This window comes from Acanthopagrus latus, chromosome 11 (genome assembly GCF_904848185.1).
Source record: "Acanthopagrus latus isolate v.2019 chromosome 11, fAcaLat1.1, whole genome shotgun sequence".
Taxonomy (NCBI): Eukaryota; Metazoa; Chordata; class Actinopteri; order Spariformes; family Sparidae; genus Acanthopagrus; species Acanthopagrus latus.
The window spans coordinates 14,612,214-14,637,622 of record NC_051049.1 but is presented as its reverse complement, the minus strand read 5'-3'; the positions used below and the strand labels follow the sequence as shown (position 1 = coordinate 14,637,622).

At 44.0% G+C, this 25,409-nt stretch overlaps 2 protein-coding genes across 2 annotated transcripts; one reads left to right on the top strand and one right to left on the bottom strand.

Annotated features, from left to right (window-relative positions):
• Positions 1–7,009: 7,009 nt before the first annotated feature.
• Positions 7,010–12,801, top strand: LOC119028753. The gene is made up of 2 exons (XM_037115013.1): positions 7,010–8,618; positions 11,489–12,801. Exons 1-2 carry the CDS (start codon positions 7,542–7,544, stop codon positions 12,347–12,349), a joined length of 1,938 nt encoding a protein of 645 aa, XP_036970908.1. The 5' UTR covers positions 7,010–7,541; the 3' UTR covers positions 12,350–12,801.
• Positions 12,802–15,483: 2,682 nt separating this feature from the next.
• mydgf (myeloid-derived growth factor) lies at positions 15,484–23,799 on the bottom strand. The gene is made up of 6 exons (XM_037115349.1): positions 23,567–23,799; positions 21,850–21,900; positions 21,646–21,707; positions 21,226–21,307; positions 18,898–18,970; positions 15,484–17,029 (listed from the first exon to the last, which is right to left on the bottom strand). Exons 1-6 carry the CDS (start codon positions 23,726–23,728, stop codon positions 16,950–16,952), a joined length of 510 nt encoding a protein of 169 aa, XP_036971244.1. The 5' UTR covers positions 23,729–23,799; the 3' UTR covers positions 15,484–16,949.
• Between the last annotated feature and the right edge of the window lie 1,610 nt (positions 23,800–25,409).

The window sequence follows — 25,409 nt, the reverse complement described above, 5'->3', positions numbered from 1 at the left end:
TCCGGCCAGATCAGGGGAGTAATCTGCCTATGTCTGACCTGGATTTCGTCAGCCAAATCCCTTCCTCCTGCTCCCAGCATTGTTGGGAAGCCATGAAAGCAAACACAAACCCATCTTTCACTGACGAACAAAAGTTTTGGGTCATTTTTTTTCCACTTCCTGCAGGCCCACGCCACGGTCACGGGTAGGACAGGAAATGAGTAAGACGGAAAGACTTCTGTTTTTAGAAAATTAAATGTGCATTATGTAGTTTAGAGGAAGACATTTAAATCAAAAGATCTTCACTGACTGTTTTTTTTTTTCATGCCTAAACATAATCAAAATAATCAAACTCTCTTTGTCCAAGACAGAATAAACTAACTGACCTTAAAGGACAACACAATGTCACTGTGTTACCCTGTTTATATGCGGCGGACCCTGCCACCTTTCTAGCTTCAAACTGTGTTCTGGGGACCTTATTTTCTTCTGAGAACAGCTTGTTTATTCAGTCATGGATAAGATAAATATTTCCGAGTTTGTTTCATTACCTCATTAATGTTGTAAATATTAGATAGCCCCCCCCTTTTAAACATTCAGCTGGGCTGCAGTTTAATTTGAAGTGTATCAGCTCTCAGAGTGAATTCAGTTTGAGTTTAATCCGTCATTGACTTTGCTGCTTCTCAAACTTTGGAATGATAATGTGGCCTGTAGCACGTCTGCATATCCTCCCTGCAGCACACTTGAAAAGCTACTGCAGCACCAAGTGCCCAATTATCTTCTAATGGTCATTATCTCACCGTACATTTTTCCCCCCCTCCTTTTTGTGAATGCACCCTCGAGTTCAGCGACTTTTGTCATGACCAAACTGAGATGTGAGCAGCTCAGTCACGTCTCATTGTCTCTATTCTCTCTGCACTTTCTTTTTTTTTTTCTTCTTCTTAGTTGACGTAACTGTGATGTCAAATAAAGCAGAAGCGTCCTGACATCAACTTTAATGATTCATCTCTGCCCATCCTCTAATTCAGGGCAGTTGTGTAAGAAACGGTAATAAAGAAATATTTGTGGGCGGAGGCAGAGGGGGGGGATGATTTTAAATTGAGAATTTTAGTTTACTTATTTTCCGCTGTCTGTGCGTCTCGTTCAAACACTTCCTGAAAATTACATTTTCAAATTGACAGTCACGATGTGATTATCAGTGGATGTGACTGAGGGCTCTTAATACATTTTGGTGAAGCTAGCTTCCACTGGGGCATAATTATCATTTCTACATAATGAAGTGACTACAAAGGAGCTGTCCTGCATCCTAAGAGGGAAGGAGCTGACAGAATTAAACTTGCAGAGGAGCCATTACTCTTTCCGCTCGTGTGATGATTCGTGTGACAGACTTCTAACCTGAACTAAACAAACTTGTAGCATCACATCTCCCCCAAGGATCAAATATGACAAAGAGACGATTCTCTGCGCATGCACATCTCTGTTTGGAAGGACAAAACCGAGCCGGATTATCATCGTCCATCCCTGCAAGGATACAGGCAGTTGGTTTTGGCATAACACTACAAAGTCTGGCTGCCTGTCAATACGGGCGCAAACACCCTAATGTTTGACTTCTGGGTGGCGCAGCAAAACAAACCATGGGGCATTGTGTTCAAACAGCAGGCAATTTCTCTGCACTCGTGCAACATCACACAGTCATATTTCTGGATTTTCTGTTACCATCGACGCCAGCGAAAAATGCCTTTTAGGCCTAATGAGTGAAAAAGACTGGGATCGCAGTCAAAAGATGAGTGGCACTAAAGAAAGAAAATGATTCAGCTCGCGCAACGATGATAGCTTTATTGTACTTTTCAAACAAAAACCGGCAGAGGAATATGTTGATTTATGCAGCAGCACAAACAAAAAAGCAGGTTTATGTCCTCGGCAGCAGATAAGAAGAAGTGAATTACTGTGTGAATATAACTGAGGTATGCAAAACACTTTGATTCAGATCACCACGTCTGTTTTGCTTTTGTTTTTTTGTTCCTCATTTCTATGGAAATCTTTGTGCCGGGGCCGACATCCACAACCTAACAGCTGTGTCCATACTTTCTAAATGTTATTGCAGAGCGCTAAAGGAGAAGCTCCTCTTTCACACCGGGGCCTTTGCTGACCTTTCAAGCTCTTCCAGATTTCTCCTCAGCACCAATCTCATGTAGGTTAGCTGGCAGAGCAGAGCAGAGCGAGCGCTGCTTATTATGTATTACTTTGCTTTTGTAGTCCCTCCACATCGTCACTCATCCAGTATGCTTAAAGGTGCTCTCCCCTCTGGCAAGCACAGCTATGACAGTCAGCTTGGAAGTTAGAAGTCTTTCAAAACTGTCTTTTTCTCGCCCCCCTCCCGTCTCTTCCTCCCCTTTTTCCTCTGTCTCTCTCTTCTACTCTTTCGTGGTGTCCCCACGTCTCTCTCTCTTCCTCTCTCGCTCGAGTCCTCAGAGAGCACCTGACTGACGTGTTGTTCAAGGATGAAAAGCACGGCGGAGGGGAATCCAAAAGCAAACAACACAAAAAATATACATGAGAGGACGGGGAAAGACACCGCTGCACGAACACACACGCGCACACACACAAACACAACGAAGCCCCAAGGATTACCACCGGCACGACACTGGACACTTTAGGGAAGACAGCATCTGCTCACTTCCATATTTAATACCACAAAAAAGAACACTGTGCTCTCAGGAAACTTCTCATTTTCTCTTTGAGACAGATACAGCAGTGTGAACACATATAATCATCTGTGAACTACACATTTCTGCTGTCCAAGAGGCTATAGAAAGGTTCCCCAGCGTCCAGGTGCATTCACACTGGGACTAAAAGCCATTTTGCACAGGGCACTTCTTGACAGACTCAAGGTTTTTGCCTTTCAAAGCGCTGCTTTAACATCTATCTTTTCCACTGAGTTATGTAAGGTGTTCGGCAGTGTGTGCTCTCTCACTTGCTTGAAGAAATTCAGCCAGGAAACTGTATCTGCAGTGGCAAAGTTCAGCACACACACACACACACACACACACACACACACACACACGCATGCAGCCAGAGTGTCCCAGCGCACACGCTTAGCTGCCTCTCGACGGGCAGTCGGCCTGTTCCAGGACTCAAAACAAGCGAGGATGTGCTGAAGGAATGAGTGGACGAGGTTACAACGAGGCCATATGCTCTGTCAGTCGTCCCTCCACTCCACTCCCAACCGCTCCACCGAGACTGAAAACTACACAATGGAGACAAAAAAAAAAAGATGTCAGAAACCCTGCAGCAAACTCAGAAGGGGAATCTTTCCCTGTTATACACCAGCTTCTGTCTGTATCCTCCAGTCACTCGCACAAACACTCAACAGCACATTTTTGTAATGGATCGAGTCATGGCAACTGGACTCATGAGGCCGTCCTGCCACTTAGCAAATGGTGACCAACTGTGACAGCTGCTTATTACTCCGCGGGGACTCAAGTGATTGTGAGAAAGACTTAAAAGAAATGTAAATGTGAGGTCTTAAAACACACACACACACACACACACACACACACACATAAAAACACATCAAGAAAAAGTCATATGGTTTTTTTAATGCAATCAGTCACATGAAGTCGCCACTCGGAAACTGCCACTTCACTGGGAATAGCCAAACTACTTTGAATAGACGAACATTTGACGGTAAAAAGCCATGCACCTCCAAAGTTTGAACTGAAACAGGAACCCCGTTTTTAGCTTTTGAAGATTTAATTAGTCCATTGGGGTTTTTAAATCGGTATATATTCATAAATTTGCATGTATTATTCACTTTTTAGTCACCACATGTGAACGAATTGTTACGTGACGTGAAAAATGGGACCCTCCGTGTCTCTCTCAGTTGCCTGTTTCAGCCTGTTGACAGTTTGTTCAAGTTGTTTAATCCTGCTGGACTGTGGATGTCTGTGTGAAGGACTTGGGTTGATCCAAAGGATGTGACTTTATGCACGTTCTCGAGCGCCTCACCCCAGTGCCTCTCTCCTCTCCTCTGACAGAGAGCAACAGAAGCTAACGTTAGTTTACAAATGAGTCCGCCGACATAAACTGGCCTGCAGCACAACACAGGGGTTTCACAGTTCCACTTGAGTCCCTGTTTTGATGACTTGCATCTTGACTTGACCGAAAGTAATTGACTTGAGACGTGACCCCAACCCGGATGACTCGTGGTCTCAGTTTAGTTAGGTTTGTGTGTGTGTGTGTGTGTGTGTGTGTGTGTGTGTGTGTGTGTGTGTGTGTGTGTGTGTGTGTGTGTGTGTTTTGGTCTGGCTGTCAGTGTTTCATTGTTTAAATGTGACAGAAAGGAAATATTGTTTTGGCTCAGAAGAAAATCATTTTCTAAAGCTTATTTGTTCTTTGTTTGGATTCATTTATTTCACTGAATATCTAAAATTATAATACAAATGGAATTCACTGTCATGCATTTTGAACAGCTAGGATAACTTGACCAATGATGTCATTATTATACAGGTACTAATACCTTACTGCGGGTAAGACCTGACTTGCCCAAGAACAAAATGACTTTCGACTTGCTCAGTACTTGGACCAAACTACTTGAGTCAGCTGTCTGTGGAGAACACATATAGTTCCATGTCTTAAGTTTAGTTCATTTATAGAGCAAACAGGTTTTGCACCAAAAGTAATTTACAAAGACATATACATATACAGGATTGAAGACATGCATAGTTCATAGTGAGGCAAGATTAGAATAGAAGCAGGTTTAACCACGTACGCATAGAAGCATGTGGGTGGAGCACAGATCTTAAAGGGACATTCTGTAGTTTTGGAGAAGAAATTCAAATTCAGAATTTTAATATTTACAGTATTAATGAAGTCATAATACAAACTCATGAATATGTTGTTTTTTTTTTTCCACATCTGAATAAACTAGCTGTTCTCCAAGGAAAATAAGGTCCCCAGGACTGAAGCTAGTAAAGGTGGCAGGGTCCGCCAAACATAAACACACACAGTTAAACAGCATGAAATTGTGTTGTCCTTTAAGGTCAGTTTGTTTATTCAGTCATGGAAACAAACAGAGCTTGTTTATTTAGGCTTAAAAAATATATTCTAATTAAAGTGTCTTCCCCAAAACTACATAGTGTGCCTTTAAAGGAATACAGCCAGATAAAAACAATGGCATTTTAAATCCTAATTCAAAACCTAAAGAGCCAGGATAAAATAGATAAAAGTTAAATACAGTAAAATGCCAGAGCATAAAATGTATCTTGAGGTGCATCTTAAAGGCATCAACAGACTCAGCCTGTCTGACAGCCTCTGGGAGGCATCATGGAGTCACTGTCCCGAGTGTAGTAACACTATAAACTATTCCTTTAGTTTATCTAATAAAAACAAAATCACCAATTTAGAAGATACTTAGTTTCCCCTGGACTGTGACCAACATCATCTTCAACAATCAGGTTTGGACCAACAGCGATTAAACAAGACAATAATATTCATTTTGGCTTTTAGCTCACCTTTATATGCTTTTATACAGACGTGAATGGCAGAGTGGAAAAACATGACAAACATAGATGCTTTCATACGGGATCCAACTGGTTACTGAGTAACTTGATGAGAATGAAAATGAGGCTGGGAGGCTTCTTGTTAAACTGACACCCGTCTGTATGTGTGCATTAAATCTTCATCATTCTGTACAGTGAGTTAACCATTACTTTTGTATTTGACAGACTGTACCCTTCAAACAAACTCAACATTCAGTTTGCAGGTCTCATTATGAAAAACCTTTAGAGCAATAACATGCACACACACAAATATACATTCAGAGTTAAATGTAGCACAGAAATAGACTGCGTTTTTTTTTTTTGTGTGCACCAGCATGCCGTGAGGAACAATCCTCTAAAGGATTAATAGTGGCCGCTCTATTACTTCCACTCTTTATAGTAGTTTTATCCAGACTAGTGGTCATTACTGGCTGACAGCAGCCTGTCGACATGTAGGCAGGAATCTTCTTAGCCTGCAGATTACATCGAGCCTGTGTCTGTTTTCTCCACCCTCCCACGTACCTGTATAGTAGAACATGTCAGCCAATGAAGTCATATTGTAGCGGGACACTACCAGAGGAATAGATTGCTGTGCTGACTTACAGAATGACAGATGCTTTGAGTGTATCACCGCTGAGTGACAGAAAACTGTCAGGGCTTTTGTGTGGCTCTGCTGCTGTCTTTTCATTTCGGATGCTGCCAGAGAGGGAGGGACCCATCCATGCAGCCGCAGTTGAGTGAAAAGGCACCTAGGAGGCATCTTTGGGCTTGTCAGACACAAGAAATCTAATCCAGACAGCCAAGAATTGGAATTTGAATGAGAATCCCCCAAAATAGCAGCTGTCTCCGCATAATTGGAACAAATGGAAGTTGGATGTGCGGCAGAAAATAAAACAAGAAAACAACTGGGATGTAACTAGACACTATTTGCTGACAGTTACAATAAACCAGGGAGAGCCGTGCCACAGGCAGGCTGCTGTTTGCAGCCAGACGGCTTATAGTTCCTTTCAAACTGCTGCTGATCTCTGATCTCGTAGGTCGCAATTATATGCCCCCCTACTATTCCTCCTCCATCCCTTCCTGCTGCCATCCTCCCCTACTCCTTTAAACCCCCTCTGGTATCCTAAGCAGCATTTAATTGTGAGGGGCTGAGCCAGGGAAGGAGTAATCAGATGAGAACAGAGGCAGGGGGAATCACGTGGGTATACGTTGGCTAACGGGGGGATTAATAACACTAGTTCAGCTGCTCTCCCTGACAAATGGGAGGTGGGGATGGGATGAGGGGTGGGGGGTGACAGGAAGGGGAGGAAAAGAGAGAGTTGCAAAGATAGAGGATGATAAGGGGTTCTCGGATGAGAGCAGAGTCACAGGGAGAAGAGGCAGGGATGGGGAGAGGAGTGGGAAATAGAGAAAGGGAGTTAGAGCAGTGAGAGGGAGTGGGAGGAAGAAAGAGCGAGGATAGGAGGCAGCGCAGCGCAGTGTGGAGGGGGGGTTGAGAGACAGAGAGAGAGAGTGAGAGAGAGAGAGAGAGAGAGAGAGAGATGTAGAGACAGGAAGCCTCCACTGCTACTGAGCCAGTGAGACGCAGGCAGGCAGAGAGCGAAGACGGAGAGAGAGAGAGAGAGAAAGAGGCCCTCGGCATCTCCGAGGCCGGCCCAATGAGGGGGTGAGGGGCTCAAGAGGACTGCAACGGAGAGGATAGCAGGAGGAGAAGCAGAAACGGTGGGATACGAAGAGGGAAAAAGGCAGGGCGACAGAATCACTGACAGGCTTTAGCGGGAAAAAGGGGAGCGGGTGGGTGGTATCTCCGATGAGGAGGGGAAAAAGCAGATAAAAGTTTTGGAGACAGAGTAGGAGAGGGAAAGGGAAGGGGGGAAGAGACTGAGGACAGAGCGGATAGAGTCTATGTCAATGGAAAAGGCAGGAGATTCATGGAGAAAGAGGAGGAAGCTCAACGTCTCAGGAGTCCTCCTGTTCCTCTTCTGCTTCTTCTTTCCGTGAGGCTGCCGGACATCATCCATCACCATGTTCTCTGACAGCAGGGCTCCAGCACCTGGGGAGCAGAAAGGCTTCAAGCCCCACGCCCCTCACTTCATACCCTGGCTGCGCAATAGTCTGAAGCCCCACCACAGCAGCGACCTGGGGCTCAACGGACCGTACAAATCTGGCTCGCAGGAGGCCCGCAACAACCTGACTCCACTGGAGAGAGCCAAGGGGATCGGCTTCTTCTCCATTCAGGGAAAGGACCGAGCGAAGAAAGGGGAGTTTCGGTGCAATGGTGTGGGGATGGCGAGGATGCTGCCAGTGGTGCTGCGGGGGCATCACATCCTGGGGAAGCAGAGGGAGGACAGCCCTGCCAGGCGGAATCAAAATCCAGAGCAGCACCCGGACCCCAACTCAAAGATCAGTGCAGGGGACGGGCCACAGGGTCTGAGCAAGGACTCCGCACAGGACACCTTTGTTAGGAACCACAGCAGCCACCTGAGCCTCTTTCAGCCGCAGACTGACGGGACAAGCACCCCAGTCAGGAAATATGGGCCACTAGTGGCACCACCTCCTGCTCCTGTTACTGACGAGCCAAACTGTAAGGTGCCTGTTGTGGACAGGAGGGGCAAGGTGTGGGACTACGGCAGCAGTACTACCTACCGCCAGAGAGACCTTCATTCATCCAGCTGGGTATGTTCAGACACTCAGGGACTAACAGACAGGCAGCACGAGTTCACCTCCAGCTTCAGCTACATCAAACATCAGAGCAGGAACTCCCAGAGCCAGAGAGACTTGACAGCGCTGAGGGAACCACCTGTGGAGGGTTTCAACGGGCCTCTCAACGGAGTCATCTTCTCCACCGAGGTTCCTCAGAAAGGCCTGGGCTGTGCCACAACTCTACGTGTCCCCAGGAAACCCAGACCGAACCTGGAGCGTGCCGGGCTCCTGGGCCAGAACCATACATGGGTCCAGTACAGGCCGAGCAGCGAAGGGGAGCCACAGAGGAAGGAACCAGGCTGCAGCAGGAAGGTGGTTCGAAACCAGATCAAGCGGGTGGTGAACAACCTGGAGCAGGTTCTCACAGCGCTGAGAGACGTTCACCAGGAAATGAGAGAGGTAACATGTTTTGTTGATTCTGCACAGCTCACAGAAAATCATAAGAACGACTCAACGAGGCAGAAGCTGTCGAGTGCTCTGCAGCCATTTCACCTACACAGTCATCACAAGGCTTCCTGAACTGACGCGAGGAACAGCACAAATCAGGGGCGAACCGAAGCAGAGAAGTCTCTGCACCCTCTCACATTCATTTAGACACTTCCTCATGCAGGAAATGTTTGTGCTTGTGCTGAAAAACCTTGAGGGCTCTGGCTCTTTCAGTTAGCGGTGCAGCCTACAAAGACACATCCTCAGCAGAACTGAGCATGCATTAAAAAATCAGCAGCAAGGTTGCATGAATCCTCCACAGTCTGCAAACTGTTCCGCCAACTCTCCTCTGTCATCTGTCGCCAAACGCACGCAGCTCTCATGCTGAACTCATGCTTACATTTTCATAGAAGTGAATGAGACAATAGTTGTGCCTTGTTTGTGTGATGCATTCAGAGGCGGCTGAGTTGATACTGTGTGACACTGAGCAAAGCAGTCGCCTTCCTCTCTGCATCTCTCATTCTGCCTTCCCTCCTCTCATCTCTTCCTCCACTCTCCCTCCTTATGGACAGATGCTGCTCCAGGCACAGCTGGATAGCGTCCGACGCTTTTTTTTTTTTTTTTTTCATAATCCATTTATGTCTGAGTATCTCTGCCTCGTATTCCTCATCCAGTAAAAGTGACACGTAAATCTCGCCTCTTGGCATGTGATCTGCATCTGCGGGGTCGCAGCGAAACCCGAGGTAGCAACCTCATCATCCAGGCTGCGAGGTTTTCGCGTGACAGTACTAATATAACACTGATGAAAGAGCATATAGGCTACACAAAAAGAGGAGAAGGAGGAGAGGGGGGGTTCATGCAGAGACACTGGGATAGAAAGCCCAAATCTTCACAACAGAGACAACAGATCAAAGGAAGATAAAGCACTGTAGACGACTTTGGTCACATATTTATTTCAAAGCCCTGATTTATCATTCTGTTGCATGAGCAGCAACCCTCAGTTTTATTTAATAATCAATCACTGTTATAAAAGGGAACTGGAGTGAGTCTTTAAAGCGTTTTTGACAGCGACTAGACAAATATTAAAGCAACGCTAAAGAGCTCTCTCTCATAAGAAGAGGGGGAAAAAAACAAAACAAAAGAAAGCTCACTCATGAATATGATAGCGACCCTCTGCTGAAGGCATTGTGACAACCTAAAAACTGCTCTGTGACTCAGAACTCAGAAGAAAACAACAGCCGAAAGAGTTAAACCAAACTTAAATGACTGAGCTCGACAACAAGAATCTCTCAGCGCTCATCAGCACGAGATGTGAAGACCCGAGGGGTCAAAACACATTGTTTTTAACAAACACTCTCGGGAGCCGCCGATGAAACCCAGAGACCCTTTCTCTTTTATCTCCTCTGATTTCTGACATTAACAAGCAGCACCTGCCCAGAGTCACTTGATTGAACATATGCACACTTTACTTCAAAGTGATATGAAATGCCTCGCCCAAAAAAAGCTACAGCATAAAAGGAAAAAAAAAAAAAAAAAAGACAAACCAGGTCATCTTTTGACATCAGTAAGGATGTTGTTGAACACAGAGAACAAAATAATAATTCATCTGTTCCAGCAGGGGCTGAGGATTTATCTGTGCACACAGAGCAGGTGGAGAGATAGGTCAAACCTTTTCCCCAGTGTAATTTTCTCCAATCTCTCCAGCCTCAATCACTGCACGCGTGTGTCACTGCGTGTGCATGTGTCCACCAACCTGATTGTATCCTTGTATCGAGCATTTACGTACATATGTGCGATTTGCATACACTCACGCTCCGCTGCACTCCTTCAAATGTACGCGTAGCAGCGGATGCCTGCCTGCATATGACATATTATATAGTGTGATTTTCACCATCCACCCACAGGTGTTAGAAGGGAAACCCATGTAAATTTGTGCTACACATTTTCCATTATAATAATCTCGTCTTTTCTATGCTGAGATAAACATTGTGTGCACTAAGTAGTGGCTCGTGTGCGATGCTTGCAGATTAGAGCTATACATCTGGTCCAGGAACGCTCTCAATAATAAATGTAGGCGAGCAAATGCAGAAGAAAATTATTCTATAACTTTGCTTTGAGATTGGTTTTGTACATCAAACATCGTTTAGTTAGAAACTGCTCGAATTGGAAGAAATGTCTTCGAGTGTCCTGGTGTATAGTAGTTTAAACTGCTGAGCCTTTAAACACGGAGTTCATATCTGCCTGGAATCTCTCTTTTTCCATTTATTTCATTTCCTGTCACCTCCACACTGCTGTCTACTATTCAAATAACAGGCATGAAATGGCCAGAAAGTATTTGAAGCCTTGAAGTCGTTTCATTGAGTAAATATGCCAAATATTCTCTGGTTCCAGCTTCGCAGTATTGAGGCTTTGCTGCCTTCCCCGGTCTTGTATCATCGTAAACTGAGCTGAAACCTTTATAGTTTTTAGACTGTTGCTGGGACAAACCAAGTGATATGTTTTTTTAAAATACTTTATTGATCAATCGGCAGATTAAACAACTACAAAAAACATCAGAAGTTTCAGGTCTTTAAAAGTCAAAGTCAAAATCAAACTGGCAGATGTAGAGATATCAAGACTTTTAGTGCCTTCAGCGGGCTGAGCACCAAATGCACTGGATCCTGAGACAACGCTGATGACACCCCTATGACATCTTTGGGGTTATGTTCTCAAGGGACAAAGCTCCATTCCAGGTTTACTTACACGTTAAGTGGCATCTTAACTGACTTGATTTGCAGTTTTTGGTGTCCGGACAACAGTTTTATAATGGTGGTCTAAGGGGTAAAATGTGTGTATTTTTCTAGGTGGTGCAGCAGATTGACTACCTAACCTCATCCATTGATCTAAATGAGGAGGAGCAGCAGAGGACCGCAGGAGGTGACAGCAACTCCAGTTCAGCCTCCAGCTCCAGCGAGGAGAGGAGAGGTCATCACAACGGGAGCCGGTCTCCACCAAATGTGCTGCTGAGCCCGGTAACCTCTTGCTTTTCATCAGAGAGGAGTCGAACTCTTCGGTTCACCTCCAGTCTGGGGTCTTCTCCCAGACAAGGGGGCCCGCAGCAGTCCACGGACGGTACCCCTAAACGTCAAAACCTCCCCTCTTATGACCTCACTCTGTCTCCCCAAAGAAGCCTCCCTGTTCGGCCGCCCACTCCTGGTCTCTCGCCTCTAACGGTAAACCTCCACCACACAAACAGCCCTGGTTCTCAGCCTCACTCCCCTGGGCCTTCCTCCTCCATCCGGGTCTCCCCTCCCTCCCCTCTGTCTCCAAAGCCTCAACACACCCCCATCCTTAGCCCTCCTGTCATCGTAGAGAACAAAATCGGATCTTATCAGACCCCACAAAGCGCTGACCCATCTGCCGGTCAGCTCAGTCCATCATCGACCCAGCCTCCGTCTGCCAGCTGCCCACCCACCGCCTCAGACACTGTGTCCAACAATGACAGAGAGCGGCGAGCATCCTCAGCAGGGCCCGTTAACGGACCTTCACAGGTGTTCGCTGCCCCCGCAGCCACAGCTAAACCACCAACGGCGCCAGGCCGCAGAGGTCGCAAGCCTCCTCCGTACCCCCACCACAGACCATCTGAGCAGACAAAGAAAGTGAAGGAGCCCCGCAAAGCTCCTCCGTACCCCGAGAAACGAAGGCTGCTCTCGACCACAGTGTGAGACAATGCAGCGGGAGGGGGAGGCTGATCGAACAGAGCCATATTCACAGCACCAGCCACGAGTCTGCGAGAGTGGAGAGAGTGATTTAACGCTCGCCAAGTTGAGCTGAGACCAAGTTTCCAAGGTGACAAGACGCAGACGCAATTTGAGGTGAGTATGTCGGGAAGAACAGCTTGGTTCTGCAAATGTCCTTCTCGCCCCCCTCCAATACAAATCTCTTGAGTACATACCCTGAACATACACAGGGCATCATAACATCTGTCTGCTCTGGTAACAAGAGCCTCTGTACAGATGCTCAGCCCAGCTCTCCCACAGACTGCACAGTTAAAGGGCAAAGGAGAAGGCCTAATTAGATAGAAATATGGAGGAAATTGAAATTATTGCGAGATGTCAAGACAAAAGTAAGAAATGATGACTTTAGCGCAGCCAGACGCATCCAATCCACTCACACGCATCAGCATCGTCTGGGTTAGATAATTGCTGTCAGGAGTCGTGATGGCATAACGAGAACTCAGCGCGGCTCAGGCTACTTTGGCTCAGCGGTGTGAAAAGCTCACGCGGGGGAGGAGAGGCCAGAGAAGTGTGATAGATCTGGAGACAGGAAAGGTCTCATAATATGAAGAACTTAGCAAGGCCATGCTGGGCGGCTCGGAGCTGACTGGGTCACCAGCCCGGCGCCTGGGTCCGTGTCAGGGGAGACAGGGGGCAGCTGGCCATTCGTTGTACCCTTCACCGGGCCCCTGGTGTTGCAAAAAATCCCATCTCCTTTGCTGCCTCTGGCTTGACCGCCCGGGCCGCAATCTCCATCTGTTCCCCTCCAAATGTCAGGAGATGCAAAGAGAGAGAAATAGGGGGCAGGTGTGTGGGAAAGGAAATGGAGAAAAACAGGCAGCCGGATTGATTACATAAATGCAGCACCGAAAATTGATGTCTCAGTCATGGAGGTAATCTGATGCTATCCTCTCTAAAATGTTCCCTCAAAGCCTTCTAGTGGTTCTTTTTAAAGAATAACGCTGGTGTTTGTCAGTATTTTCTCTTACTGTCAACAACTCAAATGAAAAGACCAAAACCAACAGTGTGTTCGTTCGTCTCCGAATACCGTGTGACTTCTCCACCCTGCCTCTGGCACTCAGCAACAAGCCCATTTGTTCGTACTGAAGCAGAGCATCTTATAAAAAAATAACAAATAGCTTCGTCATTAGTTTCAGGAGATCAATGAAGGTCTGTGGCACAGAGGAATGAGCTTCAACAGGCTTGGAAGAAAACTGAAAATACTTGTTGTTTGGCTCGATTCACTGGTGGTCTTAGTATTTTCACTGGATTTGTTTATATTCAAAAAAATGCATTAGCAAGTATATGTTAAGAGTCGACTGCCATGCTAGCAGCTCTGCGAGACTTCATGTTCTGTGGGTGCAGTGGTGCTTTGAGTTAAATGCTAACATGCTTACACTGCTAATATGGTGACGTTGAATCATACGTCCATGTGTTAAGCACAGTAATGTTTACCATGTTCTGCCATCTTAGTTGAGAGTGTAAGCATGCTAACAATCGCTAAATAGCTGCTGATGGTAATCAGTGATCAGACTGTCTCCACATATCTCGTCCAGCTGGAGATCCAAAATTTCCAGAGACCTGGGTCATGTTGGACGAGCTGTGCGGAGCCATTCTGTTCTTTTGGGTCCCCATCTGCTTCAGTTGTTTCTGCAACACTGTTTTCCTGTTTTGTTGAGTATGAAACTGACTTTGCGTCGACAAAACGGAATTACAAAATGTGTAACAATTAATCCTGAGGTACAGCATGAAAGTATGTACCGAATTGAATTGCAAACCAAGGTGTGGAGACATTGTACTTGGTAAATGTTTGGTCTGTTGGTGGCGCTATAGAGGGAAAGTCAGCAGATTAAATATGCATATTCTGGGATCTAGAATGTGTGTTTAAATGTCATGATTTTTGAGATATTCCGGTCTGGATTAAAGAGCTGGATTTATGTGTCCCTGGAGCCACTTTGGCTAAAAACGCCTCTGATCAGGCAGCATCCTCATCTGAGCCAGTGTTTGGCAGCAAATATTTTCCTGATGGTTGTACTGTAGGGTGAAAAGTTGAGAGTAAATATCTCTGCTGGTACCAGATGGTAAACAGTAGTGATATGTGTTTAGGGTTTGTATGACAGCATAGCAGCAGCGCTGAGTCTCAGAGACAGAGTAAACTGGCAGTAAACAAAGACTTATTGTGCTCCAGAGACTTATTACTCAATGGAACAACCATCTTGTCATTTTTTTTTTCTCTGTGAGGCCGCGAAACTGGAGAACAGTGTCTGAAACAGTCACACAGTTGCTGTAAAATGCTTTAATTACAAGTAGGAGACTCTGTGGGAGTTTCTTGGCAGTGTATATAGTGATCTTGTTGAAACTCGGCTCTGCAAAAGTGCTACTACACAATAAATGTTGTGTGTGAAATCCAGGTGTTTTATGGCCACAGTCACGGTTATATTTTACATTAAAGCGGAATTGCGAATTGCGTGGTTGCAGCATAAATGTGTTGCTCAAGTATCACAGAATCCAAACGACCCGATGCCAATTTGAGCACAATCATGATTACTGATTTTCCCTTGGCTTAACTTGAGATGAATAAATCCCCACTGACTTTATATCTCTGTAAGCCCACAAAGATCAACGCTCTATACATTCCCATATGTGCCTCTGGATTTACTAGATCCTCCCTGCAAAGCCTTTTCCCCCCAGAAATTAAAAGGGAAACAATGGAAGCTCTTTATCTCATGGAAACATTTATCCGGGGACAATATATGTTAATTGAGCACGCTTACAGAGTACGTTTTGAAGCAAATTTGTCATAATGCTTCTTTTAATAGGAAGTTTCATAGAAGTTTCTCATTTGCATGCTGAAAAACTGTTTCCTACTGCATGTTTAAAGTAAGAATACATTAATGTGACTGTTATTTTAAAAGAATTCGACGGGGGCATGTTCGCTGTGCCCCGGCTCTGACACAGCTCAGAATATTTAATGCCACTGCGCTGGCACTCACATTTCTTCTTTCTTTTCATGTTTACCCTGTAACGAGACTGTGGGAAGTTCAATCACATCATGCGTGACACAACAAGACAGGAACGCTGGGTTGTCTCCAGAACAGTGACAACACGTCTTTATTGAAACATCTGTCACATTTTCATCATGAATCGGAACAATTGAGCAGTAGGAAAAAAAAAAGGAAACTTGTACAAAAGAAGTGACATCTTGTGTGTTTTTCTCGTCAGCATCTGATCTGGACGTGGTTATTTCTTCCTGGTGTGACCCCCAGAGGGACCCTCGATGGTGACGCGCAGACTGAGCACTTTCCTCGACTCCAGAGGATCCGAACCCCAGACCGAACAAGGTAATGGCTCTCAGTAAGTAATGCAACCTCGGAATCAAATGGACAAAAAGCTCAAATCTGAAATCAATCCCCCCCCCGCCAGAACTCATCTTTTTGGACTCCTGTGTGGATCTGAGAAGTGTTGGATTGATTGTAAGGAAGATAAAGGCGATCTTGCTCGCTACATAGGGGAGAGGAAGGGGGGGCAGGGCCTGGTCTAATAATGACGTACTTCTGAAACTTGCACAATATCCTCGTTGATCCACACATATGGCACTGACAGATGAAAGCAAAGGGATTGAGAAGGGCTTGGGAATGTGGGATGGCATCTCTTCGCCATATACACCGTCCTTCACATGTCTGTGCACACCTTATATTTCAGGATTTTTGGGTGAAGTCATTGAAACAAGAAAAAAAGATAACGGTTTTATCTTCTATTGCATCAGCCGCTGCAGGTGTCTAATTAAAATGAGCAAGATTAGGGTAATTTAAAATAAATTATAATGATTTATGCTTATTACAGAGTCATATTTTCTCAGTGTAGGGTTTTTACAATGAATCTGCATCCAAAAATGCAAAAAGTGTGATCTTCAGTGCATCCAGGTCTTTATATCATGTCACGAAGCTGCTATCTGCTCAATTACAAGTATCCCTTCTGGCCAAAACCAAAAGAAAGTTATCACAAATGGTACTAATTGCCGATTTAAGGGATAAAATGTTCTTACAGATATCTAGAACAGAGGGAGATTGAGGAAAATGAAATTGTTTCTGTGTGTGCGATGACGTTATTGAGGATTACTGCCTTTCCTCTCAGGATTACAGCAGATGGATAAATCCCTCCCTACTCTAAATATGTTATCTATACTCAACAAGCCCCCAGACACCAATCCTCTATACATTCACATAACATCCCCAGTGGATCAGAGCAGATTTGCTCTCTGCAAGTCTTATAGCCTCAGAAAACTAGGAAACAACTATGGAAGCACTTTCTCTCATGGCAAGATTTTAACAACAACAATATGCAATAAAAAACATGAATACTCAACCATTTCCTTGTTGATAAATCCCCAAATTGTACAAAGTGCCACAAAGGTGACATCAGTATCATCTCGCTTCAATTTTTGGTTGTCGTTCAGGAAAACTAATCCGTCCTTCATTTATTGACGACTGAGCTGAAACACGGAGGCCCGACTCAGGGCTCAACAAGGCCACGTCAGACTTCTGACCAATTACAGCTCATCGTGTTGTGTCCGTCCAACGGCTGTGAGTTTGGAGAGTTGAGCGCTGAACTTTCCCTCCGTGTGGGTCACTGGAGAGCAGAGAGGAGACACGGGCAGTATTAGAACTAGGACACAAAGCACCTGAAACCAGCCGGTATCATCTAACTGCAGAGCTGCAGAGCCAGCAGTCTGAAACCTGCAGCTCCAGTCCAACCCGCACTGCTGCCTGTTGGCAAGGACAGTGAGAGCAGCAGGAGATCAGTCCTGCAGATATAGATGTGCTCCATCCACAGATATGGAGAAATGAGAGCCATGTGTGTTTAAACTGCGTTTTTACTTCCTCTTGTACTGCAGCTGCTACTTCTGCTGCATGTGATTCTTGTGGTTGTGGTTTTATAGTTGGACTTATTAAAACAGAAAATGTAATAGTTTTGTTCACTAGAGCATATTTTCTGCTGAATAAGGAAGACAAACTGCTCACAGTGAATCAGCAGTCCGCTGCATTTATTCTGAGGAGGAGGCTGTGGATCCTCACTTGGAGTCCAAGGAAACATTAAAGGAAAACTAAAATGGACTTTAGGTGGAGGTTCAGTTCAGTTAGCTGGCTCTCAATGAGTGACCACACTGTATTGTTAGCTCATCTGTTGGATGTACATCAATCTGAAAAAGTCTAGCTTATGAATAAACGTAAAGGGAGAAGAACAGAAAATGTATCGGCAAAATCTTGACGGTAATTTTGTTTTACGTCACATGAAGGTTAAATTGTAAAACTGTCACTTATTGGGCCTGTAGGTGGCGACGTCTGCAGGCATCTGGAGATCATTCTAAAATGACTTATCTTGTCTATAGAAGGGCAAAGTCCCTCTGCTTCTGTTGGACCACCAATGGAAGTTATTTTAAAGGAACTATTAATGTTACTTAACAGGGAGAGATAAACACATTTATGATCCTGTTTGAAATGAGCCATAATCTACACGTGCGATTTCTATCACCTTAAAGGGAAATTTTCAACTCAAGAAGGTTGTAATTTGACATAAAACAAATTAAATATAAGATTAAGTAAATGTGTAAAAAGAAAGACTACACAAAGGACGTATACGTGCAGCCTCGTTTAACACTCACAAATCTCAAAATCAAGCCTTGTAACCGACTCTCCTTTCACATTAATGAAGTTTCCAATGTGACTTGTGGTGATTTTCAATTATTTAAAATTTTCTGTCTCAAAGCGATGGCCATGTTGGCGTTAGTGATGACAGACACAGTCCACTAGTTCAAAGAGTGGTTTCGCACAACAGTAAATGTTTGTACTAACTTTACATAAATCTGTGACATGCAAAATTATCTTTTGCATTGACAAACATTATATGTGTTATTCATGGCACAATTCAAACAGGAACGCGATACAACTTTTTTTTTCCAAAATAAGGTCTCACACTAAGGGGCCTCTGCATCCACAGAACCGGTACAGTGAGTCTGTAGGTCAGTTTACGAGCCAGTTTGCCCACGGAAGTTGTTCAAAGCGATGCACCTACTGCGCTACTGTTAAAAATTCTGTGCCCCGAAATCATGATCGGAGGGTTGTTGCGGAGGTCTCACAGTTGGGATTATCCTTAAATCTGTGATAGTTGCTGGTTTATGAGTCTGTAAGCCTCCGCGCTGTAGAGTTTAATCTTCTGAAGATGGCAGTTACTGTAAATTGTTGTGTGACTTGTCAAATCCTGCTCATCACAGTCTGGAACTGAAGCCGCAGCGGGGATTTGTGCAGAAACTGAATAATAACAAATAATGCCACAGGGAAAAATGGCAACCCACTCACAGCTGGAGCATATGCTTTTGAGGGAAGTCAGCAGGGAACTCACGACGTGATGGAGGGGGGAGAACGAGTGAGGGAAGGAGAGGCCGACACCATGTGCAGAGGGAGCTGATTGAACACTTAAATATATAATCAATCTCTCACCTGTTGATTCGCCTATGGTAAATTCCTCTGGCTTCAAAGGCACGTCACCCTGTCCTCCCGCTGCCGTCTGCGACTGGGGAAAACGCACAGCAGCGATGAAGAGGGGGAGGAGGAAAGGGAGGAAGGGAGGGAAAAAGAAAAAAATTAACAGGATGAGAGGCGGCGCAGGAGACAGCAATTTCTTTTCGTCTTTTTTTTTGCAACAGATTGGCTGGAAAGTAGGAGGATATGACGACAAGGTCAAGGAGATGCTGTGCGGGGGTGGCAGGTGTGCTCGTTTGTGTGTGTGAGGTTATTTTTGTCCCGTCATTTAGCAGAGTTTTTTTTTTCCTCCTTGTTTGTTTCCTACTTGCAGGGCACAGAGCCAGAGCAAGGAGGAGGAAACATGTGCTCTCACTAATGACGGAGTGTCAGGAGTGTCCTTGCTGGGGGAAAGGAGGCGTGTCAAGGTGTGCTTCACTTCACCGACGACACATCAGACATGACGGGCCCGCGCTAACTGACTGAGCTCGGAGAAGAGTCCAGACATTAACCTTTCATGAGACATTATGCGCACAGACACGACAGTTCTGAAGTTGACTTCCAGGACAAATAAAGGGTTTCCTGTTACTACGACTGTCTCTGCTTGTGTTTTGTCAAAAGACGAAGCTAACTGGGATGTAGCTCCAACCATCATTACAGGACAATGGATCAATCAGTTGTGCAGGAACATGAAGGGTTTCCATGGATACATAAGTACACGGTGTGTCTTATTCAATTGTACTGACAACTGTATGACAGGTAGATTCTGCTCTCAGAAGCCAAGAAACATTACATGTTGTGTGGACGGACCAACGGATGTCTGAGAAAATACTTTTTAAAATAATTTTGGGATTTCACGGAGGATTGTGCTTTAACTTAGGAACTGAAACTTTATCCACTAAACCTTTGTTTCTCAAACTTTTTACACCATGTACAACCTCAGAAAATATTCGGCTCCCTATTTAAAAGCATGACTAACATTGAAATGCCGTCACATAGGCCTACTCTATTCAACTGTTTTTTGCCATTTGCCGTTTGAAGCCTGTTTAATTTTTTTTAAAAAACATATCTGGGATCCCTCCATGTACCGCTACAGGGAGCTGCTTGAACCATAGTTTGAGAATAGTGGAACAAAATAATTTATTAATGAAAAAAGATAATAAATATACTAACTGCTGATTAAAAACAATTGTCTGCGCTGATTTTTCTTCAGTTCTCTAAGAGCCTGATGAGACAAAAGTCATCAGCGCCCCCTGATCCTGTTCATGAATCATGAGATTTAAGACTTATCCTGCTGCTATTTTTACATTTCATTTACATATGCGTAGCCAAGAAAGGAGCTGTGTTATTGCATGTGACAGCCATTATTTTCTTGTGTCAGAGAAAACAAGATCAAAGTGTAAATGGTGACAGCTGATTTTATGTAGTCAAGAAAAGCAACCCTGAAAGACAGAAAAAAAAAAAAACCCTGCCTCGTCACTGATCCTGATAAATGTATTGCTGGTGCATCTGTGGATGTTTTATTATTTGCGGGCTACACAAATACGTTCATCAGCTGTGCACTGACGTTTGTGCCGACACTGTAAATTGTCGGGAGCTTTGATCTGAACAGTGACAGGGTGCATCGAGGAACAACTCTTCACCAGAGTTCGTCTTTGTTAGGCAGGAGAGTCCTGCAAGCTTTTTGCTGTCCAACATAAGCTCCACATCGACTGATCAGTCAGTGGGGGTAATGCTGAAGACTGAAGAGGCTCATTGCGAGTTCGCACCTGCAGTATTCTAACTACACTGAGCAGGATGTGCTGCTATTCAGTATCCAGTGAATTCAAACACTGAAGACTGGTGATGTGCAGATCGTTTTTCTCAAGACAGAAGAACGTGCATTGAAAAAAAAGTAATAGATCAGTTTCTTTCATCTTTGCGTTTAAGTTTAATAAAGTTTTACTTGTTTAATGATATGACTGAATGAGCTCTACGCAACAGTGTTACCTTAATTTACTAATTTTAACTTATATTAATGTTCAATATCTAAAAAAGTTGACTAATGAGTCTCATTTCCAGGTCCTCAAATATTGACACTTCAGGTTGGAGGCCAGCCTGACCGACTGATGACCTGGGAATGAGACTCAACAAACAGCTGTCTTTCTCCAGAGTTTGTTTTTGCACGATCAATTGAAAATTTCCATTAACTAACACGGCTAAGTTTTCTGAGTCGAGGACCGGCATCAGTTGACAACGTACAAACAAATACATGTGAACAGGACAGTGAACATTTGCATCTGACAATCGTGTTTCTTTTATACTTACAAACGCGCTGGCATATTCAATTTTGGTTCCCTTCAGTTCAGCTTTGAACTGAGTGAAAAACAGGTAGGATTTCCCCTGAGGCCTGGCAGAAATGAAAAAGAAATGTGTGTTATCGACATTAAGCGATTTGCATACATTTATTTGCTCATTAAGTCCGTGTCGGACATGAATACATTTCATCCAGTGTGGTCGAAAAACTCTGTTGTGTTGTTTCCCTTTTTCCTCTCTACTGGGACTGTCACGACTAACTAACATCAAAGAGTGACTCAGTGGAAAGAGACACAGACGGGACAGAGTCTCACTGAAGACACACTGAGCATCAGGGTCACCAAGCTGAAGAAGAGACAACTCTGCATCCTGTGTGTGTGTGTGTGTGTGTGTGTGTGTGTGTGTGTGTGTGCGCGCGCACGCATGCCTCACCTCCACACAGAGCAGGAAAACAGTGTGTTGTCGTCACTCAAGCCCACACTCATCAGCCATTGCTATTTGGCACAAACAAAGAAGTGTAATTATGCATAAAACCTGCTGTAATTAAAAATCAGTAATATGATGCTGAGGACTGACAGCATGAAAGACAGAGAGAGAGAGAAAGGGGGAGGGAGGGAGGGAGGGAGGGAGACTTACCTCATTGGTTCCCCCTTGTGAAGCATAAGTGAATGAGCATTCATACTCCCCCTGAAAAAAGAGTCACATATTTCTTGTTAAACTCTCGCTCATTTTCATTATTGATCCATCAGTTTATTAATTGTGCTTCCTATTGATAATCTCCATTAATCAGTAATTATTTCTTTCTAACAGACATTTCTGAAATGGTATCAGGAGTGTGTTTCAGTCATTGTTTAACACAAATACATTAATTTTTTAAAATTATCTTGCTTATCTATGTTTCATATCATTGTAAGTCCACAGGTCTGTTCTGTTCTGAGCAGTTCAATCTGGCCTCTGGTAAAGACTGTAACTAGACGACAGTTACTGACACCACATAAAACCAGTTATGTCTCATGTAGTGTTGTGAAAAGTAACCACAGACTCACTTGTGTAAAAGTAAAGTTGTACGCGATTCAAAATTAGTTAGGGATATTGGGATATGGGTGCATATATGCATGTTCAAGGATATGCAATAAAATTCAGATTAAAGTGTGGCACTATTTTTGGGGGCCCAAAAATATTCACAATAAACAAAATGAGCCTTTAGTCAGAATATAATCAAGCGAAACACTTAAATACCCCACACTAATTCTGAGTAGTGTAGAATTCGCCCATACAAAAAATGCTTCAGTAAAAGTCTTTGAGCATCTGATCTTAAAAGTGATGGGTAAAGGTAAATTATACATATATTTACAAATATCACATACTGGCCAATTATCAGATCTGATGTCCAGATTGTTGGAATCAGTGGTTTTAGTTTTTTTCTACAATTCCTGATCAAATAAACTAAGAATGCTGCGATGGCTCTCATGTAGCTTACATCTGCAAAGTAACTAGTAACTCAAGGCATCTAATAAATGTAGTAGTTGAGTAAAAATAACAATAATGTGCCTTCAAAATGTTGTGGAGTGGAAGTTAAAAGTAGCAGAAAATGGAACTATTCAAGTGAGGTATTAGCACCTCAAACTAGTATTTAACTTCAGTACTTGAGTAAATGCACTCAGTTACATTATATCATTGGTCTCATTTAATTGTATAAGAATGGCAAACAGGGCATCACTTTCAACAATAGCCTGATTATGGCTATATACAATATATACCATATAAGCACCATTAATGCTTTGAGTAACACCAGTTCATTTCCTGCTATGACAAACCATTATTATTATTAATAAGAAATTATTAATCAGATAATAAACACATACATAATGGAAATAACAAACATTCAGCTGTAGTCTTAAAATACCAACATCATATCAAAACTCCACTCTTCACTGTCAGCCAATGAAAGGGGCCGTTGTGGCACTTTGGGAGCGACGTGTCAGCCGCTCACGGGCTGTGTCGTCATCACCGTGCGACTACACTTTAGCAGCGGAATGTAGTTTTTCCAGTCATGTCGCAAGAAATGTCGAATATTTTGAATGTAACACACTTCCCTGAAGGAAATGTTCGTTTAACACAAGCAAAATCAATTACGTCACAGTTATTTGTGTAATTACTACGTCTAATGCGGTTAATCGATAACAATCAGGTGAAATATGATCACCTCGGCAGTGAATTAGCCGATATTTAAATGTGTAGGGGATTGGGAAACGTCTAGATTTGACATACATGCAGCTCACCGTCCGGGGTGGCGTTTACAAACGCTATCTAATTGAGCGATATAAAGAAAATATTGAGCAAAGTCACTTACAACCCCGTCACTGAAAGTGTGCACGACTCCTCCCGGTTTAACGTTGAACTCCACAGTCTTCGTCGATGGAGAAGAAGCGCCAGCCGGGATAAACGCGGCAGTCAACGTAAAAACAAGCAGAAAAGCCACATGAAAAGCGCACAAGTTATTTTGGGTCGCCATCTCCTCCTGCTTAGATTGAAGTGGTGTGTCGCTGTAAGTTGCACTCCCTTGGTTACCAGGTACCCCGTCGACTGTGGATGATGTCATATCGTACGTCACATGCGAAACAAAGGAAAAAGAAATAGGATAAAAAAAATAAATAAATACTAATGAAAAAGAGGAGTTAAAAAAAACTCTTAGCTGATATAACTTACAGATCAACTGTTTTGAATATTGACGCTTAAAAAGTGGCAGTAAATCATTAATTGGTTATGACCACACGATGTCGCCCTCGTTAACCAACTTTGTACGTGTATTTCTGTTGCCTCCAGATAAGTAGTGAGCGGACCTTGAGTTGGGGTTGTTTTTGGAAAAGTTAAAGTATTAGTCACACAAACTATAGTTCATGTCACCTGTCATCAAATCCATAACTTCATGATCTGTCCAAGGGGGAAAACTAGTCATAGAAGTTTACAGAGGAAATTCACATGCAAGCCCTCTGTTTGGTTACATGTCTCTCTCTTAAGGTATGACTGAAGCCCAGGATCTCTTATGCAGGTGTGAAGGGGAGAGGGCAGAGTGCACATCTCGTCTTCCCATATTTATGTGATGCATTAACATGTCACTGACCTTTCTCGTATCATTATAACGTGTCATCTCATCTTGTCTCAATCCATCATTCTCAGCTGCATAGCCACATATGGTGGTTTTTGACTGTATGAACATATGAAATGTACCCCCTAGTTAACCCCTAGTTGGTGCTGTGATTCAATATGTCAAACAAGATGGGAAAATGACTGCAAAAAAATATGCTTCAAGGACTGAGAAAGATCTGCTTTTGTTGTTGAACAACAACTGCATGACCTCTGATTACAAAACACAAACTGTGGTCCAAGCACTAGGAAATCACTGATGAAATACCATCTTTTGGTATCTTCTGTTGAAAGAAACAACTCTGTGATAAGACCTGAAGCAACCATAAATGCTTTGGCCTCTTGTATTTAGGCCTGCTGCACAAAATGTTATAGCAGTAACAAACCCTCTACGAAGCCAGTCAGCAAGCCTGCTAACAAACGTGAAATGTTGTTGCCAAGTCTCACGGAGACTGTACAGGCACATTCTTCTCTTTTTCACAGAAGGAGAACATTTTGTGTTGCAGCAGCCAAAAACACGTCTTCTCCTGCTTGTCCGCATGCATGTGTGTTTTTTACGCCTCTGGAGCCGCGACAGACGAACATGTGTTGGAGACCCCTGAACATTGTCTGACACTCGTGTGTCAAACCCATAAAGCAATACGAGCATTTAGGAGCAAATTCAGACCCCCGAAATAACCGGTTGGTTTCAGCCGAATAACCTGTCCGCCCTCCTTCACCCTCCCCTCCACCGCCTCCCCCTCTTATCCTGTTCGCAGCCTCATCCAGGCCACTTCCCAGCCCAAAAATAATACAATAACAGGATTAATAACAGCATGCATCCACTCAGACAGCCTGTTGAGTGTTTGAATGTTTACACAGCAGCCCCGGGAGGAAAAGCACAGGGGTCATTATGCACACATTCTTCTATTTCAAACAGCCAGAGCTGTTAAATCTGTAATGATGGGTAAATGTTCAGACTCAGGGCGTCGTTGTCCTGCCCAGGTAAACATTGTTTCCTTTTTCAGGAAGTCAGACGCTCCATGTCCGACGCTGCATGTGTAGCACCG

Coding starts and splice junctions, on each gene's coding strand:
- LOC119028753 (XM_037115013.1), top strand. CDS start 7,542: ATGTTCTCTGACAGCAGGGCTCCAGCACCTGGGGAGCAGAAAGGCTTC. Junction 8,619..11,488: donor TTCACCAGGAAATGAGAGAG/GTAACATGTTTT, acceptor GTATTTTTCTAG/GTGGTGCAGCAGATTGACTA.
- mydgf (XM_037115349.1), bottom strand. CDS start 23,728: ATGGCGACCCAAAATAACTTGTGCGCTTTTCATGTGGCTTTTCTGCTT. Junction 21,901..23,566: donor ACACTTTCAGTGACGGGGTT/GTAAGTGACTTT, acceptor CTCTTTTTTCAG/GGGGAGTATGAATGCTCATT. Junction 21,308..21,645: donor TTTTCCTGCTCTGTGTGGAG/GTGAGGCATGCG, acceptor CATTTCTGCCAG/GCCTCAGGGGAAATCCTACC.